This window comes from Dermacentor andersoni, chromosome 3, assembly GCF_023375885.2.
Source record: "Dermacentor andersoni chromosome 3, qqDerAnde1_hic_scaffold, whole genome shotgun sequence".
Lineage (NCBI taxonomy): Eukaryota > Metazoa > Arthropoda > Arachnida > Ixodida > Ixodidae > Dermacentor > Dermacentor andersoni.
The window spans coordinates 232,265,833-232,287,492 of NC_092816.1; the positions used below are offsets into that span (position 1 = coordinate 232,265,833).

The 21,660-nt window shown below is 48.2% G+C and overlaps 1 protein-coding gene across 2 annotated transcripts in view; it reads right to left on the reverse strand.

Annotated features, from left to right (window-relative positions):
• LOC126536072 (monocarboxylate transporter 12-like) overlaps positions 1–21,660 on the reverse strand; it is a 225,900-nt gene that overhangs the window by 28,415 nt on the left and 175,825 nt on the right. The window contains exons 5-6 of one of the 2 annotated variants that reach the window (XM_055072667.2): positions 7,430–8,200; positions 6,679–6,798 (exon numbers count right to left, since the gene is read on the reverse strand). In XM_055072667.2, coding sequence (XP_054928642.1) covers positions 6,761–6,798; positions 7,430–8,200 — 809 coding nt within the window. In that variant the 3' untranslated portion in view covers positions 6,679–6,760. Of the gene's footprint in view, positions 1–6,678; positions 6,799–7,429; positions 8,201–21,660 lie in introns of those variants that run through there. The other variant, XM_050182963.3, reaches the window with a different exon arrangement.

Genomic DNA, 21,660 nt, shown 5'->3' on the forward strand with positions numbered 1-21,660 from the left:
CGTTTCTATTGCTAGATGCGTACTCTACATGACTCGTGCGCATGCGGAAGTCCTTCTCACGAACTTCAGCTACGAACGCCGTCACATCCAGAAGGGTACCGGAATCGCGTACTGTGACATCACCCAAGTTACAAATTGTTTCGCTCTAAAAGCTCGAGTCGACATGCAGGGCAAATCTGCATTTCTTTAACTTGGCTGCTACCGCCTCGTTCGGGTGCTCTTGATGGATCAACCGAGGGCGTCAGATAATTGCTTTCGGAAGATGTTGGTGTATGTTGAGGATAACTGAGGTTTGTAACACGTTGCACACTCTTAGGGTGCTTTCATCGTTCCCGTGCTGGGTTCTTGCGGAATATCGTAGGGAGGACAAAACGTTCTGCAGATTATCCTTGTGGGATCGTTCATACATTGGCGACTGTCTCTACGGCGACTCTTAACACTTTTTCACCTCTTCGAATGGCGAACGCAGCGCATCATTGTAATGCACCCGTTTGCATAGCTGTAACAGTGTTTAACTATGTGAGGCACACGTTGCAGCGGCCTCATCGCGGCCTTACAAGGCAGGAGAGGTCTACCCTGCGGCGCTTCCAGAACAGCCGGAAGTGTAACAAGGATGACAACGGCACAGCTTTATCCCCGTCAGCGGATGGCGCGGCAAACACAACTGAGCACCTTTTTTTTTTTTTTTTTTATTATTGCGATAAAGGCTTGCCCTTAAGGCATAATTCTTGGAGCGTATATGTGTATTATATGTGTGCTGTGAGGCCTGTGTTGTGTATGAATTGAAGCAGTGTTTTGTGGAATCTGTTGTCATGTATCCAGCGGTCATAGCTGGTTGTCACACTGTAGCGGAGGCCGGCTTGCAGTAGGAGACGCGAGCGTTCCGATTGTAAACCCGTACATGTCCATATTAGGTGGTATGCATCTGATTCCACCACAGGAATGGAGCAGTATGGACACGTAGCACCCAGTGGTAAATGCGACCAGTTCCACCTTGAGACAACAGCCGGTGTAAGGGCCACCCCGGCCCGAAGCCTCCTAAGCACAACTTCCTCCGCCCTAGTAAGATGAAGGGGGAGGGAGCAGACACACGGTGGGATAAGAGCGCGTGTGTCCTGCCGGAGAACATTTTTACGGGCTCGCAGCGAGTTACGGGGTTGGGGTGGGAGGGGAATAGGTGGAGGATCAGGATTAGGAGGACAGTGTGCCTGCTGGTCAGCAGCAATGTTGTGAGGGTTTGCTGAATGGCCTTGAATCCAGTGTACCTTGACGCAAGTAGCTGTCTTACTATTCATAGTGTGTATTCTCTCGCAGATTTCCATCGCCTTATCAACCTTCTTGAGTTCCTGAATAGCCGCTAAAGAATCAGTGAAGATATCTAGTTGCTTGATGGTAGGCAGCTTAGATGTCGCATCTTGCACAGCGTCGCGGATGGCTTGAAGTTCCATTACTAGAGCGCTGGCTTCCGTAGATAAATAGCGGTGGTGGCCGGTGATGAAATTATGCGTAGTACTCAGGAATGATGTCCTTCCGCCGTCTGGGAGAATGGCAGCATCCGTATAGACTTTGCAGGTGTTAACGCATGATGCATCGACTTTGTTGTGTTCGTCAATAATAAATGTTGTATCGCTGCGTCGTAACTTCGTTGGCTTATTAGTTGTGATGCTGGTGAATTCCCAGGGAGGCATTGGATAGGGCTGATTGTCAATCCGAGAGCCGCGGTGAAAATGAGCATGCAACGCAGCGACAGCCGGAATAAGTTGCTTTTTTATTTCACGTGCTTTTTCACGTTGCAAAATTAGCTCTGCAATTGTGTTGAGCTGGGCATGTTCCTGTAAGGTTGGTATCGGAGTGATGCGGGGCAGTGCTGTGATTGTGCGCATAGCATCGCGATTAATCGTCTCCAACTGTGCCAGCTGTGCCAAAGTCAGCCGTTGAAATTGTGCTTGATATAAAATTCGTGGCTGCAAGACTGCACGCACCAACCGTCGAGCTACGTCAGTACGAGCTCCAGCTGCTTTTGCTGCAATGCGACGAATAAGGTGAAGTGTTTTTGTCGAACTCTGTCTGGTTTTACGGAGCCAGTGTGCACCACTGCCGGATTGGTGAATATCGAGACCCAGTATGCGGATCTCAGAAGCCTCAGGGATTGTCACTGCGCCGAGTCTAAATGTGAAGGGGTGCTGCGTGATTCTTGTGCGTCCTTTCTTGTTGGCCACCACAACATAGCTTGATTTTTGGGCGGAAATGTCCAATCCTGCTTTCCGAGCGTAGTTGTTCAGCACATCAAGGGCTTCTTGAAGCTGTTGAGTTTGTCTAGATAAATCTTTATGCACGGACCACAAAGTGACGTCATCCGCATAGATTAAGAACCTCACATCCGGAATCCGATGTAGTTGCCAGGCCAGAGGTATTAAAGCAACGTTGAAGAGAAGAGGAGCCAGAACCGAACCTTGTGGGACTCCTCTGTTCGATGTGAAGTATCCTTCTTGCCTTCCATCTACTCTAATCGCAAATGTGCGATTCTGAAGGAATGAGTAGATGAATCTTATCACCCGCGGTGGAAGTCCCAGGTCGATGAGGTTAGATATAATGATTTCATGGTCGATATTGTCATAAGCTTTCGTTATGTCTGTTGCTACTACCGTGCGCACAGCATGACTGTGTGGAGAAACCTGTAAAACATCGTCTGATAACATAGAAAGGCCGTCTTCAGTTCCCAAGTAAGAACGGAATCCAATTTGAGCAGGATGATATTTATCGTGGCGTTCAAGCCACCAGGAAACTCGTGTGGCCAGCATCTTTTCAGCGAGTTTGCAGACAGTTGAGGTTAGTGAAATTGGGCGTAAAGACTGCAGGCTATTTGGAGACTTTCCTGGTTTCGGAATCGCGACAACAATTGAATGCTTCCAATCAGGTGGAACGTTTCCAGTCTCCCATACTTTATTAATAGCCTGAAGAAGTGCGTCGAGAGCTGCTCCTTCCATGTTCTTGAAAACCTCATAAGGAATACCATCGGGACCAGGTGTTGTTCGTTGCTTCGAAGTTTCAATCGCCGCTATTAGTTCGGCCATGTTGAAAGGGCTGGATATTTGGGATTTAGAGGTTGTGGCAGACTCATCAATATCGGGGCAGTTTATAGGTGACGCTTGATCGTATTTCGGGAAAAACGCTCTAGCAGCGTGTTCTGCAAATTGATGTGGCGAACTCTGCATCGCTAACCTAACGCTCGCTGCAGAGTCAGGTTGCTTATGACCGCGTTCCATTGACCGGAACGTACGCCAAAGTGCTCTGTTTCCAATGCCCGATCCAAGATTCTCGCACCACTCATACCATCGTCGTCGAGAAAGTTGCTTTTCGTGCTGACGCGCCTTCGCCGCTATATGGTTAGCACGTGCACGGCTACCTGGTGCATCGGGATTCCTCGACGCATACAATTCTGCCTGACGTCGCTTTGCCCAAAGTTGCAAAAGGGTGAGGTCCGGTTGAGGTTGTTCCTCGTCAACTGTGGTCACAGTGGTGTTCCTCCGTAGCAGTTCTTGCAAAGCGGGAAGAATTTCTGAGGGCTCTGAGGGTACTTCATCAATCGATGATTCCCGAAACTTATCCCAATGCGTGACTGTTACTCGTCGTCGAATTTTCTTTATGCATGTTCTGTGCAAACCAATCATTATTGGCATATGATCACTGCCCCATGTGTCTGGTTCCACCCGCCACTGCGGCATTCCAGGACCCAACCACCACGTGAGGTCTGGAGCGTTTGTTCTAGATACTGCGGGTACAGCACAGGTAGCCACAGCGTGATGGTTCAGCAGTGTAAAAGTGGCATCGCTCATGACGTTTTTAACTTGGTATCCTCTTCGGGAGTTGTACTTGTACCCCCATTCTGTATGTGGGGCATTGAAGTCTCCACCCACGAGAATAGGAATTCCCGGGTACGTAGACCGGAGATGGGCTATCCACCCCAAGTTCAAACGTGTGCGCTGCGGTCTGGCGTAGAATGACACTAGAATGACAGGAGTCTTCACTGGTCGTGTTAGGACCCCGACAACTTCTTGATTACCACTACACCATGGCTCCAGGTCAATCACTGTGTGAGCAATATGCGATGATATATAAACTGCAGCTTTTCCCGGAGCTGAAGCCATTGTAGTAGCACGTCTATCTCTAATAGATGGGTTATGATACCCATTGAAATTGGATAGGGAGCATAGCTTATTATGCTCTTGAATAAGCAGTGCCCATACATGTAGCTTATTGTATTGAAGCTTGGTTTTAATTTCTCCTCACTTGGAGTTTAGGCCCCGACAATTCCACTGTAGAATTCCATCCTGTGACAGCTGCTGCAGAGAATTAGCCATGATGCAGGCAATTCTGAATGAGCAACGTTAGTTGAGCAAGTTGATCTAAAACTGCTGTCCAAACAGCTTGGTTGACCTGTGGTGCCGGACGGGATCCAGGCGTAACGGTGGCATTCGCAGTGGTTGATGCGTCACGTGTCGGTCCTATTTTCTGACGACGCAGAACTACCAATTCTTTATGTTTGCGTAGTCGCTCAATCTCTCTGGCCAGTGCGTCTATCCGAGCGTCAATGTCATCATGGTCATCATCTGACTGATGCAGAGGTTCCGGTAATTTCTGTTTCTTTGTCTGCGACTGCTTGCCACGTTTAAGAACAGAAGAGTACAGTTGTGTTTCTGGGGCTTTTTCCTCTTCTGCCAAGAGCATCTCTGGCTCTTCTGCAAGAACCTCATAACGATTGTGTGTTGTTACTATAGTCGTTTTTGGTATAGCCTTTCGTATCCGCATTGTGGCCTTCTGTTTTGTCGGACAATTTGTGCTTGTCATATCGTGCTCATCAGATTTACATAAGCCACATCGATATCGTGGTTGGCCTTCTGGTGTGAGCTTTTCTGGATCAACTGAGCACCTGCTCTGCTTCTGAGCCGCGTATTCCAAAGAGAGGGCTTCTCCGTCCACATTGCTTCAGCGCCTCCCTGCGATCTCCGCGTCACAAATTTTGGTCCCCAGTCGGTACCACAGCGCCACCCTGACGCACCTGCTTAGATTCCTGGAGGACACGGGGCTGTTATCTAAGCTGTAGATGTACCAGCTGACTGCCGCTGCCAGCTATGTGTGCTGTGCCGACGACGACTTTCACTTTGTTCTTCCCTCTTTAAGTCCCCCTCGCCAAGGCACTGAACGTGCTTCCTAGATGGCTGCACAACCTAGCGCCTGCTTTTCTTCACAATCACTGTCTCTCTCTTCGAATGCGGAGCCTTGAAAGGTCGGACGAATTCGCGAAAAGCAGAGCTGCGGCGGTTGGGTTCCTAGCTGTGGGAATATTGTATGCTTAGTCTGACCTTTAAAGGAGGTATGAGGATTCCGCGGGCTGTTTCTTGCGAAGCCGTGCACTTCTGAGATTTGCTTTATTTGCTTCTGCGTTGGCTTCTGAGATGTCGCTCCGGAATATTGCTTGGACTGGAATCCTAGGGCCCTATAACGTAAAACTGTTCCGATATGTTTTTATTACAATCTCCTGACGTCAAATTTGCGTAACCGCCGACGCAAGCATTGGGCGCTCCACCGCGGGGTTGTCTGAACAGACCAATCAAACGCTCTCCTCGTTCATAAGAGGTCACTTTTTCTTGCTTGAAAAACGAATAACATTGCCTACACTGAGTGGCTTGTCTTATCTAATTGACTTACAAGAGACGAGGAGCACTCTTAAGTGGAGAGGGATTCGATGAGGCCGAGCCACTGCACTGAAAATCGATAACCGCATGGTGTGGGAGGTGCTGGCGTCTGCTATTAGTCCGCTTTCTGTTGCTTAGCTTGAGGTGGTTTGTCGAAAACCGCGGCGGCATACAACGGAAGCATCATTTATGAATGATGCTAAAACGAATCCTCAGCAAAGAAGAGTTGGCAGAACAAGGTCGTAAATGTGCCGAAAGCGCTCGAAAACGTTGCACGGCCACGAAAAAAAAGAATTGTTATACGCATTCAAACCCATGCTCTCCGGCAGGGGCGAGTAGCCAGTGCCAGAGCGATCTGTTATTCCTTTCGGAACGGGGCAGCCTGCGGCTATTCAGAAAAAAATTCAGTTTTGTTCGGCATATTAATGCATTGTTAACGCGTACATGTCACTTTGATGCGTGAGTTTTCGCGGTTTTGTGACGTCGCGTGACAGGCAGGTGAAGTGGTTGCAGCCCGAAAACTTTTGACCAATAGCCGAGGTCTAATGGTGAAATGGCGTCGAATCAGAAATAAATATTTTTCTTTCCTTCGGTCCAGTTGTGCATAATCAGTGTGTACACGTCATATCAGATGGGGAGCTATCGCGGTTTTCGTGACGTCGCGTGACAGACAGGTGAAGTGGGGGTGGTCCAAAAAAGTTTTTGACCGATCGTGGAGGGCTAATTGCAGAATTGAAATAGAAAAGTTTGGAATATTTTTACGTTATAGCGTCCCGGGTATATGCGAGGTTGTCCTGAATATCGGCGCCTCCAGTAGATGTCACGTGGGTATGACGACGCACAAGCCGGCAGGTGGGCAGAGACTGGAAATACATCTTAAACACTTGACTAGCTACTTATTGGCGTCGGCAATAGCAAAACGTACGCTCGACGGTCGTGAAATAAAATGTCAGCATGTGTGATGTTAAAAAGAGTGCTTCTGTTTTCATGTGACCGCTTTTATACGTATTTCATTGAATCCTTTAGGTGCGCTTGCTGTGATGAGGATGTGCCGAAATAGTCATTCAGCGTGGCCACAGCCTAGTACGTCGAAGCCACATTTCTGGAAAGAAACGAAATGTTCAAGTCCTGTACATGTATTTCAGTGCACGTTAAGATTACCGCATGTGGTCAGCATTATTCCGATGCTCTCCACTACAGCGTGCTTGATAATCAGATCGCGATTTACGAACGCAATGCTTGTAGATACAAGTAATTTTAAGAACGTTTAAGAACAATGTGTTATGTGATATCGCGAGGTCGTTGTCGTCTTACAGCAGAAATGTGATAGCGAAGTCGAACAGCCAAAGCGAGTGATCGTGGTTGTGAAGTCTTGCTCGCAACAAGTTTGCAGCTTGCGCCGAAGCTGCAGTGTGGGCGCTGCGTCGAGAACGCCAGCGAGCCTCCACGCCGGGTGAGACGGTGAATGAAACTCGCGTGACATCATTTATGACAGTCCGTGGTTCCTCGGTGGACAAGCGTTTTGTGAATAGAATGACGGCGAAATATCCTTTGTAAATCCATAACCCTAATCAAGCTTCGTCAGTAGCGGTAGAAGCAGGTTCTTTTGAATTTCGCCCCTTCATATTTCTCCGTTATGGTGTATAGCGACAGTTGTAGGAAATTTAGTAAAGGCTTACATGGCCGGTTACAAAGCACTGTGGCGCAGCAGTTGGTCGAAGCGTGTGACTTACCTATGACTGTCGGCTTTCCAAATGAGAACATCCCCGCTGATGCGACGATGATACCGTACGACATTGACATCCGTTCTACTCCAAAGTAGCAGGCTACCGTAACAGGAATCACGATCATGCCAGCGCCAATTGTGCAGGCTGTGCCCACAGAAGCGGCGAAGATGAGCCCGTGAATGTACAAGAAGGGCAGTACGAGAAGTATTAAACCCTGGCCGGCGAAGACGATCACCATGAGAGCCTTGTTGGAGAGCAGTCCGCGGTCCACTGCGGCTGGAAGCAGGAGCCGCGCGAAGGCCTCCGCGATCGCTCCCATGGCGTACACTGTCACTGCTGTGGAAAGGGTAGCGCCTCGGTCCACAGCAAAGTCGATGAAAAGCGCAATGTAGCACTCGTAGCCGAAGCTCTGAACGATGAAGCTGTACATGAAGAGGTACAGAATGGGTGATTTGAAGACGCTCACTCCGTGACGCCAGGTGCCGTGCTTTTCGTTCTCCGAGGACGATTGCTCGGCGCCGAGTGAAGCGGACCTCCTCCACTCTGGGGTGCGAGGGAACAGGCTGAACGCGAGTCCGTTCATCAGCACTCCCCCGAAGATCAAAAGGGTGCCGTGAAGGCCGTACTTGGCGTAGAGGTACTCGAGCAACTTCGGGAAGACGAACGCGGCCAAGGTGGCACCCAAGAAGTATACGCCTGTGGCCAGGCCCTTGTGCTTGACGAAGTGCTCGCTGATGATGGTTGGAGAGGCGACGAACACCATGCCCGCTCCGATAGCTGCGATGCCGTCCGGAAATAAGAACCATGTTGTTTTATTACGCACTATTCTGAGCAATATGAGCGGGAACACGCGCGGCAGTCTCGAAAACGAGTTGAAGCGATACTCTGATGGCGCTGTGGAAAACAGACGGGAAAGGGGGCGCTCTTCCGCTAACTGTTTGCACTCCCACTGCATTGCCATTTGTTGGGCGTGTTGGTAAGCATCTTTAGCGCCGGCAAACAAGGACGGAAGGGAGACGACACCACAATACGCTAACTTCAACAACGGCTTTTTTGGATGGTTAAGATTTGGATGAGGTGGCGCCACTGTGCATGGGTTATATAAGTGCATTTCCTGAAAATCAAGTTGTTGAAGTTAGCGCTCTGTGGCGTCGTCTCCCTTCCGTCCTTGTTTGCTGGCGCTAAATATGCTTTCACTCCCACTGCCTTTTTCAAAGGCAGTAGCTGACGGCATTTCACTGGCCGCCGACAGCCGATAATACCCCTGTTACACGGGCGACCTTAACCGCGGTTAACGTAACCGCGGTTATCGCTAAACGAGTACCCTAGTTACATGGGCAGCTTAACCGCGGTTAAACTTAACCGCGGTTAAACTTAACCGTGGTTAACGCGAACCGTAGTCCGCCAGAGTTACACGGGCTATCCCGATCACGGTTAATGGTCTGATGACGCGTTACGTAATCTCTTGCGTACAGGCTTCATTTTGAATAATTTTTCTGCGACATTTGATTACAATGGTAAAAAGATGTTATTTTTCAGCAAAACAATTGTCGTGTTTGAGAGTTTTAACTTGTAGGCCTGCGTTTTGCACGTGTAGGTTATTTATTTTCGATGCTCCTGCCCCAGTTGTGATCATGCCTGGTGGGCAAACAGCTATATAAAAAGTCAGAATTAAGGGTCACAAATGGGTAAATATAAGAAAGAAATAAGTCCACTGAACGAAAAGGTAAAAAAAATGTCCTAATGAACAAATGAATGTTTCAACTAACAAGCATTGGTTACATAATTAAAGAGAGTACAACTTTACCCGAATGCACTTTCGAACTATACGCTTGCATTTTCAAAAAAGAAGTATAAAAAAGGAAGAAGAGGCAGTGCTTTCAGGTGTTAATGTATGTACACTGCGATTTCACATTGCACAAATTATCACAAAGATGTATATGTTAAAATACTGAAGTTATAAGTTTACAAGCAGCGCCATCAAAGTGGACAAGAAAGTGAGACGAACACAAACACGCTGCGTTTGTTTGTGTCTCATTTGTCCAGTCTCATTGCGCTGTTCTTAAATTTGAAATTTGTGCCTAGCCGTCATCTCTGTGTAGAGGCGCACGCTTCGACTACTTGAGTACAGAGGGGCCAGATTATCTTCCCAAATGCGTCCCTCAGTTGTCGCGTCAGGCCAAATGATACGCTTTTTGGAAGATATCTGGGAAGCGCCAGCGCTGCAGTCGGGAGAAGTACCATCCGCCATTTTGCGCGTTTCCGAAACGTCGGTTACACTAAACCGAGGTTGCCACGCTCGGTTTCGCCTGCCGTGTAACCGCGCTAACCAAGGTGGATATGTGTCGCAGTCATTTTTTTTCTCTTCGGTTTTATATTTTGAGAGCGCAGCGTTTAGGCGCCCGTTCCTGCGTTTAGCGCTTTCACATATATAGGACCCACCTGATGGAACATGGTGTCACGCCTTACAGGCAGACGGACAGGAATCGACAATGCTTACGCAACAGTGATGCTATCGCTCACGCTTCGGTGACAAAGTTACCAGTAACCGCAATATCAAACAGCTTCATCAATGTGCGCTGGCGATGCGAAGTTCCGCACTTTGTATAAAAGCGACGCACGGTGGGAGTGCCAACGGTCATAAGAACAGCGTGCTCCTTTCCACTTTGTTTCCGACAGCCCCATGGCAGGGTTCGAGGCTATCTGACACGGGCTCCTGTGTTCCCGCTCATATTGCTCCCTGTAGTATACAGTAATACCGTTACGCTATCATTAATTGTTGCGCTGAAAAACAAAACAGTGCCGTGTGATCACGACACCCTCTGTTCGCGCCCCTCGCTGTAGGCAGCGCCTCAAAGCTTTCGCGTGACGCGTATCACCCAATGTGCGGCCATTCTTCAGGACTCATTTAGGTATAACTACAATTTTTCACGTACGCATGCAGCATAGAAGACCTTACAAACATAACAGCTAGTAGAACATTCCTAAAAATATTAGCGGCGAGAATTTGGAGTGGCGCCCTCTGGCGAGTGGCGCCACGGCCAGGACTCCGGCTCGCTCGTTCCCTTTGTGTTGAAGCAGGTGTCGGCCCATTTCGGCTGCCACGCCTCAACCACGGAATTCCTTCTTCAAGAGCGCGTGAGTCGAGATAATTTGCGGATTGGATATGGTAAGCTATGTAGCGTTGAAGGGGTCTACTGGTTTCGCAATGCATATATGCGCCGTGTCTGTCCATAAATTCTGCGTAAAAAGAATGTCTTCAATTTAACACGCCAAGTTGTGTATGATGCTTCGCTGAACACTTTACATTCCCTTAGTACTTAGATATGGGAAATATTGCGCTTTACATGGAAGAAAAATTTTGGTAATTGGTGTCAACATGTTATCTGTGTTGGAAAGACCAGCGAAGCCGTCATCACGTTTCTTATTGCTCTGGTTCTAGTCAACTGCAGCCACTTTATTAATGGGTAAAAGAAATATGCGTGCATTTTATATAAAAAACATTTGCTGCTACCTTCATCGCTCTCTGAAACAGGCCTCCATAAAACGAATTGCACGTGGCTGCTTACAGGACGGCGCGTCATGTAGACTATTTACATAGTTAATTCACAAATACCATAGTAGCAATCACCTGAAAGAAAAGTTCCGTGGTTAAAATCGAGAGCCAGTCAATTGCAAGCGCTGAAATGTTTCGTGGTGGTCCTCAGTAGCCTTTATCGACTATATGACACACCCCTCACGCAACGGTAGCAATCGACTGTCGTTAGGGCGAGGCACGCATTGTTCGCGAAACCCATCAGTTCAATAGGACTTCAAATTGCAACCATGAAGCAATTTCTTACAGCGCCAATTGCAATGCCTAAAGTATACTCGACGTACTACAGCTCAGCTTATACGCTGCCTAGAAAAGAAAAATCAAGCACCTTCTGTCTCACCATGTCTCGATCCAGCGTTGTTTAATTATACAAACGGAGAACTATTCGCTTTGTCGCTACATAAAAGAGAACCTTGCAAACCATAATTTGGAATGCACCACAAGCATTACATATTTCACTTGATTTTCGACCCTCATCCGGGGAATTATGATATCTTCAGTATGTGCCATACTATTAATAATTGACGCTTCGGCTTCTTTCTGGCTGCGTCCATACGGTCCAAAAGGCATATTTACCAAAAAATTCGGGCCGAGAAGCCTGGGTCATTTAACCAAACGGATTCCTCATGTATAGGCCGCGTGCACCGCCTATAGAGGCGCCACTGATAGCCACCTAGCAGGCGCTTCCAACAATACGCGTGGGAGCAGTAGCAGACGACAACGCTTTGCAGCAAGGGTGACTGAAGTTCGCGGCTGCGATTTGTCCTTGGTTCGGGCGCCAGACTGCTTCTTCTGCGGTGACAGCTGTAGGGAAGACGCAGACCTCTGTGGGAGCGGGTATGAACAAGGTGTTACCGGTGTTTGGGGCAACATGGTCCACATACGCGCCAGGTGCGTCCCGCAGACAAACGCCATGAAGACCATTTACATGAAGTGGAGCTCATGTAAACTAGCCGACAAATTTTGTTGACTAATGCGATGTCTCGACCGTTTTTTTTTTTCTTTAATTCTACCCTTGCCGTAATGCTGCTGCTGTACCTCAATAATAAGCACCCGTCGTTAGTGCAGACTTAGATAACAAATCCGCACGGTGCGATGTCTGCATATACCGTTGTGATTTTTCTGCCGATGAATACATGTGACGCCACCGAATAAGTGTAGTGAAAGTCGCCTGAAGTAGAATAATTGCGAATTTATTGATAGAAACGCGTACACTATAGTCAACGAAGCCACCAAACGCACGGGTTAATAAAAGCGCGTGTTAGCGCTGTACCGCCGATGAACTGCCGTTCGCGCTGCAGTTTTTGCAATTTTAAATTCCCTAAGGGAACTGCTTGGAAACGTACAAAGCTATAGTGTGACTAACATTGCAGTACTTTTTTTTAAATGTTACTAGAGAGAATGGCCACATGATATATTTAAAGGCAGAGCAGCGCCAGTCAAATTAGATACAGCGCTGGCGGCAAGGCCGGGTTTAGTCCTATGCGGCGTAATCATAATAAGAAATAATTCAGCTGAGTGCAAAATTCACTTGCAAGAAGCGACTACGTTGTGAAACAAACAAATCACTCGGCGTGTTAAGTCTGCTCAGACAGCATCAAGGTATGATGATGTGACGCGAACTACTCAGCGAAAAATGGATCAGCGAAAAATAGAACAAAAATACCATATGCAGTAACTATTAGCAATTCTCGCCCTGAGCTACCTATTTTCTAAACACATTTCCCAAAAAACCACAATATCTAAGGTGCCCTCGGGCGAAATGAATAAAGCTGTTAAAGAAGCACTTGCTTGGTGTCATTCCGATAAGACACAGCGTGATTTATACCCTTTACAAACGAGGCAGGGTGAAAACCTCGCAGCTCAAAAGAATCAGGAGTTATGCATGAAGCAACTAGCAACAGTTAAACATGGGCGAAGCCACGCATAAAATAAATGTAAAAACATGAAGTGCGCGACAGCTGGTGCGAGGATTTACCGGGCCACATAAAACTAACAATTTCAGTTCTTGCAAACTTCTGTAGCTTTAACATGCAAAACAATGCGCTCATGCAGTCGTGCTGCCTAGCTAGCCCAACGCGGTAAAGAAGCGGAAAACAATATAAGCGGCAAACGGCATTCCGAACTTTAGCGAAATGCCTTTCAACCGCAGGTTGCACTGCAGACGAACTTCGTCGCTTACCCGTCTAACTACAATTGAGTAAAAAAATAATAATAAAAAAGAAAAAAACACCGAAGCGACGAAGGAAAGGATGAGAACAAGAAATTTCGCGCCGAAGCTACGATCCATTGCCACCGTTGCTCCTGCTGATGAGGCTTTGCGGGGAATAATTAGAACCATATCACCGGCACGTTTTCGCCGGTATTTGAGCCCCCCCACCCTGCAACAATTCTTCTTCGACATTCTTCGGAAGCTTTGGCCATCCCACACATGCGAAGGGTGTTGCTTATTTTGCTCTGAAAACACAAATAAGATGGAGAAGCACTATCAGCGACGCAACAAACTACGGCGTGCTACGGCGCGCGGCTCGCTCCTCTCCCATGCGTTCTGCGCAAGGCCGCCACCAGTGGCGCGGCCATCGGCGTGCACGCCGCGTATAGTCCTCAAACAACAAGCACCAGTAAATTGCACAAGTGAGTGAAACGCGTTGCACGGAAAACGGTATATATATATATATATATATATATATATATATATATATATATATATATATATATATATGTATATATATGTATATATATATATATATATATATATATATATATATATATATATATATATATATATATATATATATTGGTGCATTCATTTCTCGTATTCTGCTAATAGCTGCAAGCATCAATTAGCTTTACTTCCAATTACCGCCACTTTAAACATTTGAAGAATGAAGAACCACCTAATCTTGAGAAGTAGTTAAAAAAGCAAGTGGTGCTGGTAGAACCTGACTGCAGTGTTAGTTAAAATCCTCGTGTTACTGCGGAGTGTTTCTGTGAAGAAATTCAAAAATTCGATATTATACCATGAACTACTCGTAGTGAGCAAACATGTTGTAGCGGATTAAAATCAAGGTAACCATTGTAGAAGTCATATACAGCCTGCGTTTGTGACATATTTGTTGCGCCGCGGCATGTATGGTGTCACAGCTGGATTCTTATATGCTATGTTTTTGCGGCTGTCAATCCGCGCATAAAAAACCCGCAATGGGCTGGTCTGCGCTCCTATGGCTGGCACTCTAGCCTTACCGTTGAGAGCTGTATTGTCGTCTAAGGAATAAGCTCTTCGAATGAATTTTCGTGAACGAAGATGTCGTAAAAAAAAAAACGTCGCGATCGGCACAGATAGCCAGGCCCCGACGAAGGCGGACGCGATCGTGGGGCGCGCCGCGTGTCGGGGCAGCGCCGTACATTGCGACACGGCCGGTCTCGAGGGGTGCTTCTCTTCTTACGGCCTGCGCAATGGGGTCGCCACTGCTCCGCCGCCGCCGTTCACGCGGAAGGAGAACGCGCGCCCGCTCCGTCCCACGTGAGTGGTAACCGTCAGGTCCTGATATTTCACCCCTATGCATTATGCAAAGACCGCGCAATCAGCCTCTTCGATTTGACAGCTAAGAGTTATAAACAACAGAGTAACTACCGCGCGCCATCGCGTGCTCTTCTTCAGTATAACTGCATGGTCGCATGAGGCTTTGGTACACTCATGTCAACACTTTCTACCCGTTAAATTTGGAGAGAAACAAATCTATCAGCCTCTTCAATTTGCCTACTGACGGGTTTTAACCAGTGTGTAGAATTATAAGCGACCTGAAGCGTTTATATGACAGATTCCTAAGAATTCCGAAGCGTATAAAATACAGCTCCTGAAATCTCAAGCGCTGCCGTTTTTGTTTTGCACGAAAGCGGATTTAGCATGAATTCATGACGCTGGACGGATTCAGAGAAACGAAAACAAATTTATTCACAGCTAAATTCAAGGTGTCCAATGCGGTGCGCTCAGATCCATAACTTCAATATGTTTTACGTTCAGAACATATCAGTTGGCTGAAACACTCTACATATCTATAGCATCGCGACTGACGCACATCTATTGCAGATTCAGTCGGTTTAGTACATGAGTGATCAACAACTTCCCATCAAAGAAAATGGCGTGAACAACGTTGTGGAAGTGAGAAGAGCGCCAAACAAAAAGAAGAAAAGTTCACAGTCTGAAAAGCTTCCTGGATGGTTTATGCACATAATTAGCTGGCTTCTCGTTCCAGTTGGTGACTTGCTTGGTGTAGTTAACAAGAAGTATTCTGAGAAATTTTTCAGATATCAAAGAAGCAGGCCTCATGGCATGGCTGTTGTCGGTTCCTTCTGAACAACTGAGCAAAGGCGAGTTTTCAAGCTGTGGCTGAATGAGGATTTGAATTATTTCCAGAACATTTGTGCGTGGCAGGTGCAAGACAACTTTTTCAAAGAAATATACGACCTTGTCCAAGAGGGCAACAAACTCTGGTTTTGGGTAGTGCAGTCCACTGCAATCTTGGCCTTGCAGAAGAGTGTAGAGAGGACCAGTCCTCTCGCTAGTTTGAAGAAGGATATTGCAAGCGTCACATCCGAAGTCACTGATCAACTTGAGAATGTATCCAGCGACGTAAGCTAAACCGGAGTATGTGACAGAGGGCGATGAGGTGACAGGAGTTTCCTTGAAATACTTCAGTTCTTCAAAGACTGCTTGCGGCAGAGTGGAAATCATTTCCTCGGCGTCGACGCATTGTGTCTTTACTCTGCTGCCAATTGAAGACTCAGTCTTGGCAATGTGGTCAAGTGCCGCCGTTACAGCTCTCGCATCCAACATGTCGTTCCCTCCGCACATCATTCTTAATTTTCCGAAGAGGGCCTCAATGGGGTCACTGTTGAGTTTCCTGGTGAGAATGGAGTTGACACCTCTCCGCAGGAGGAATTCTACCGTTTGTACAGTAGACTTTGTAGTGAACAGCAGAGCTTGGAAGGTCTCATCGGTGAAAGCGCTTGTTCCTACTGCTTTGGAAGTGTGTTGCATGCCTTCCATATAGACTCACCGGTTAGCCACAGCAGGCGAGTGTCATCTGCTTTTGTAATGAGCATCTTGTTACCGCTTCCAGCATATGTCGTGTCATGAATATCGAACCACTGTTTGACTGTCTTCATGAAATGGACTGTGGAGCTAGCTTTTCTGAAAATGTAAAAAGCAGGGTCTCCTTTTGCGTTTTCTTGGAGGTGCTCTATTGCTGCTATTACCTGGGGCGAGAATATTGCTACGGAATAAGTATTACCAATGAGTATTACCAGTGAGTATTATGAGTATTACCAATGACGAAGAGGCGAGCAGTAAGAAGACCACGACGGCGATTGGAGGCTAGCGCGGGCTGTTGCCTCTTGGCCAAGTGCGGCGTATTACGTTGTAAATATACTTGTATATAGCGTTTCATCTGCGTCTTCTTACGTAACATATCTGGTGGAGGTGGACGTTCCCTGTACCTCGTCACGGAGCTTCGCAGTGGACGGTACGTCGAGCCTAGCTTCATGGCTCCCGGCGATGACAACTCGACTCAGCCGCCTCCGACACCTGCTGCCACTTCGACGACCTACATCACTCTCCCTGCTCCTCGTGATCCTGGCGTATTCTCGGGCAAAGATGGGGAAGACGTTGAGGACTGGATCAGTCTGTACGAGCACGTCAGCCGCAATAACAGGTGTTACCTTACTATCATGCTCGCCAACGTAGTCTTTTACCTCGGTGGCACACCTCGAGTTTGGTTTCGGACGCACGAAGATGAGCTCAACAGTTGGGATTCGCTCAAGCAAAAGCTCCGAGACTTGTTCGGCCAACCCTACGGTCACAAACTTGCCGCGCAGAAGGCGCTCTCCGGCCGTGTGCAGACGTCAACAGAGCCCTACGTCACGTACATTCAGGACGTCTTGGCTCTGTGCCGCAAAGTTGATGCACACATGGCTGAGTCAGACAAGGTATCCCACATCCTCAAAGGCATTGCCGATGACGCCTTCAACTTGCTCGTATTCAACAACGTCGCGACGGTGGATGCTGTTATAAAAGAGTGCCGCCGCCTGGAACTCGCTAAAAGCCGACGTATCGACCAGCAGTTTGCCCGTTTGCCCAACACCCCAGCGACATCTTCCTGTGCCGACGCTCCTCGTCCCAACAACACTGGCGATATTACCAAGATCGTCCGGCGTGAGATTGAGGCCGCCTATCCGGATCCAGGCAGTTGTCCGCCAGGAGTTCGAAAACATGGGCCTTCACACCATCTGCTCGGCCCATCGCCCTGATAACCCATCCGGCTTCTTCGATTCCGCCCCGTCCCGCATCTTCTTACCCACCACGTTTCCGCAACCCATCTGAATGGCGCACTGCTGACGACAAGCCCATTTGTTTTCACTGCCGTCGCATCGGGCACATTTCTCGGCACTGTCGAAGTCGCTGGGCTTCGCCGACCCGGTCTGCTTACACTGCCTACTCTCGCCCCTCAGGTGGCCCTTCTCGTCCCTATGCTGCACGCTCCGATAATGCCGCCACTGACTCTCCTGCGCCGAACCGCGCCTATTCTCGTTCACCTTCGCCCCAACGACGACAATCTCACTCTCCTCAGCCCCGTCGCTCCTTTTCGCCGACTCCCTTCGGACGCCGCTCCCAGCCGGAAAACTAGACGATGCAGCGCCTCGAGGAGACGCTGCATTGCTCCCTACGCCGCCAAATCCTCTACTGACGTTGCCCACTCATCTGAACCTTCTTGACGTGTAAGTCGACGGTGTTCCTGTATCTGCTCTTATAGACACTGGGGCGCAATTGTCGGCAATGAGCGCTGACCTACGTACCCGCCCGAAAAAAATAATCACGCCCGCCACGACGCATGTTGTCCGTGTCGCCGATGGCGGAACAGCACCCGTAATTGGTAGGTGTGTCGCCCGCGTCTCCTTCGCCGATCGCTCCACTATCGTGCTATTCACAGTCATCGCCCACTGTCCCCGCTACATCATCCTCGCCTTAGACTTCCTCTCCGCATATTCTGCTCTCATCGATTGTTCCGCCAGTACTCTCCGCCTTGACCTGCCTGTTCTGGATCCTGCTGAACCACACCCCAGTCGCCTCAGTTCCGTCGACTTCGTTCGTTTGCCACCTTCGGCACTGCCTTGCGTTGACCTAGTGTCATCCCCGCCAGTGCCCGACGGTCACTACATCGCGGCTCCTATGCAAGACGTACTCCTTACACACGGGATCACAGTACCTCATACAGTTTTATCTATTACGGCGAACTGCGTCTGCCTGCCAGCGATTAATTTTGGCTTGACGACACAAGTGCTGCCACGCGGGATGTCTCTGGCCCAACTTTGCTCATTCGAGGATCACTCTGTAGCATCGATTTCAGTAGGCGACAATCCAGCCGATCCTCCTCTACCATCGCAGTCGGCAACTTGTACCATCACCAACTTACAGAAAATGATTGCACCCGACATGCCGTCTGAGCACGCTCGTGCGCTCTACCGCGTTCTGATTTCCTACCAAGATATTTTTTACTTTAACGATCGTCCTTTGGCCCAAACAACAGCTGTTAAACATCGCATTAATACCGGCGATGCCCTCCTATTCATCGCCGCCCGTATCGAGTATCACCGGCTGAGCATCAAGTTATTCACACCGAAGTTCGCAAAATGCTTGCCAAGAACATTATTGAACCGTCATGTAGTCCATGGGCGCCACCTGTTGTGCTGGTAAAAAAGAAGGATGGCTCATGGCGCTTTTGCGTGGATTATCGGCACCTTAGCAAGGTTACCAAAAAGCACGTGTATCCCCTACATCGAATTGATGACGCCCTTGACTGCCTCCATGGTGCTCGCTATTTCTCCTCTATTGACCTTCGCTCCGGCTATTGGCAGATTGCCGTGGACGATCTCGACCGCGAGAAGACTGCCTTTATAACACCCGACGGTGTTTATCAATTCAAAGTGATGCCGTTCGGTCTATGTAACGCTCCTGCCACTTTTGAACGTATCATGGACTCCCTTCTTCACGGTTTCAAATGGTCCATGTGCCTGTGCTACTTGGACGACGTTATAGTAATGATACGCTTTTTGGAAGATATCTGGGAAGCGCCAGCGCTGCAGTCGGGAGAAGTACCATCCGCCATTTTGCGCGTTTCCGAAACGTCGGTTACACTAAACCGAGGTTGCCACGCTCGGTTTCGCCTGCCGTGTAACCGCGCTAACCAAGGTGGATATGTGTCGCAGTCATTTTTTTTCTCTTCGGTTTTATATTTTGAGAGCGCAGCGTTTAGGCGCCCGTTCCTGCGTTTAGCGCTTTCACATATATAGGACCCACCTGATGGAACATGGTGTCACGCCTTACAGGCAGACGGACAGGAATCGACAATGCTTACGCAACAGTGATGCTATCGCTCACGCTTCGGTGACAAAGTTACCAGTAACCGCAATATCAAACAGCTTCATCAATGTGCGCTGGCGATGCGAAGTTCCGCACTTTGTATAAAAGCGACGCACGGTGGGAGTGCCAACGGTCATAAGAACAGCGTGCTCCTTTCCACTTTGTTTCCGACAGCCCCATGGCAGGGTTCGAGGCTATCTGACACGGGCTCCTGTGTTCCCGCTCATATTGCTCCCTGTAGTATACAGTAATACCGTTACGCTATCATTAATTGTTGCGCTGAAAAACAAAACAGTGCCGTGTGATCACGACACCCTCTGTTCGCGCCCCTCGCTGTAGGCAGCGCCTCAAAGCTTTCGCGTGACGCGTATCACCCAATGTGCGGCCATTCTTCAGGACTCATTTAGGTATAACTACAATTTTTCACGTACGCATGCAGCATAGAAGACCTTACAAACATAACAGCTAGTAGAACATTCCTAAAAATATTAGCGGCGAGAATTTGGAGTGGCGCCCTCTGGCGAGTGGCGCCACGGCCAGGACTCCGGCTCGCTCGTTCCCTTTGTGTTGAAGCAGGTGTCGGCCCATTTCGGCTGCCACGCCTCAACCACGGAATTCCTTCTTCAAGAGCGCGTGAGTCGAGATAATTTGCGGATTGGATATGGTAAGCTATGTAGCGTTGAAGGGGTCTACTGGTTTCGCAATGCATATATGCGCCGTGTCTGTCCATAAATTCTGCGTAAAAAGAATGTCTTCAATTTAACACGCCAAGTTGTGTATGATGCTTCGCTGAACACTTTACATTCCCTTAGTACTTAGATATGGGAAATATTGCGCTTTACATGGAAGAAAAATTTTGGTAATTGGTGTCAACATGTTATCTGTGTTGGAAAGACCAGCGAAGCCGTCATCACGTTTCTTATTGCTCTGGTTCTAGTCAACTGCAGCCACTTTATTAATGGGTAAAAGAAATATGCGTGCATTTTATATAAAAAACATTTGCTGCTACCTTCATCGCTCTCTGAAACAGGCCTCCATAAAACGAATTGCACGTGGCTGCTTACAGGACGGCGCGTCATGTAGACTATTTACATAGTTAATTCACAAATACCATAGTAGCAATCACCTGAAAGAAAAGTTCCGTGGTTAAAATCGAGAGCCAGTCAATTGCAAGCGCTGAAATGTTTCGTGGTGGTCCTCAGTAGCCTTTATCGACTATATGACACACCCCTCACGCAACGGTAGCAATCGACTGTCGTTAGGGCGAGGCACGCATTGTTCGCGAAACCCATCAGTTCAATAGGACTTCAAATTGCAACCATGAAGCAATTTCTTACAGCGCCAATTGCAATGCCTAAAGTATACTCGACGTACTACAGCTCAGCTTATACGCTGCCTAGAAAAGAAAAATCAAGCACCTTCTGTCTCACCATGTCTCGATCCAGCGTTGTTTAATTATACAAACGGAGAACTATTCGCTTTGTCGCTACATAAAAGAGAACCTTGCAAACCATAATTTGGAATGCACCACAAGCATTACATATTTCACTTGATTTTCGACCCTCATCCGGGGAATTATGATATCTTCAGTATGTGCCATACTATTAATAATTGACGCTTCGGCTTCTTTCTGGCTGCGTCCATACGGTCCAAAAGGCATATTTACCAAAAAATTCGGGCCGAGAAGCCTGGGTCATTTAACCAAACGGATTCCTCATGTATAGGCCGCGTGCACCGCCTATAGAGGCGCCACTGATAGCCACCTAGCAGGCGCTTCCAACAATACGCGTGGGAGCAGTAGCAGACGACAACGCTTTGCAGCAAGGGTGACTGAAGTTCGCGGCTGCGATTTGTCCTTGGTTCGGGCGCCAGACTGCTTCTTCTGCGGTGACAGCTGTAGGGAAGACGCAGACCTCTGTGGGAGCGGGTATGAACAAGGTGTTACCGGTGTTTGGGGCAACATGGTCCACATACGCGCCAGGTGCGTCCCGCAGACAAACGCCATGAAGACCATTTACATGAAGTGGAGCTCATGTAAACTAGCCGACAAATTTTGTTGACTAATGCGATGTCTCGACCGTTTTTTTTTTTCTTTAATTCTACCCTTGCCGTAATGCTGCTGCTGTACCTCAATAATAAGCACCCGTCGTTAGTGCAGACTTAGATAACAAATCCGCACGGTGCGATGTCTGCATATACCGTTGTGATTTTTCTGCCGATGAA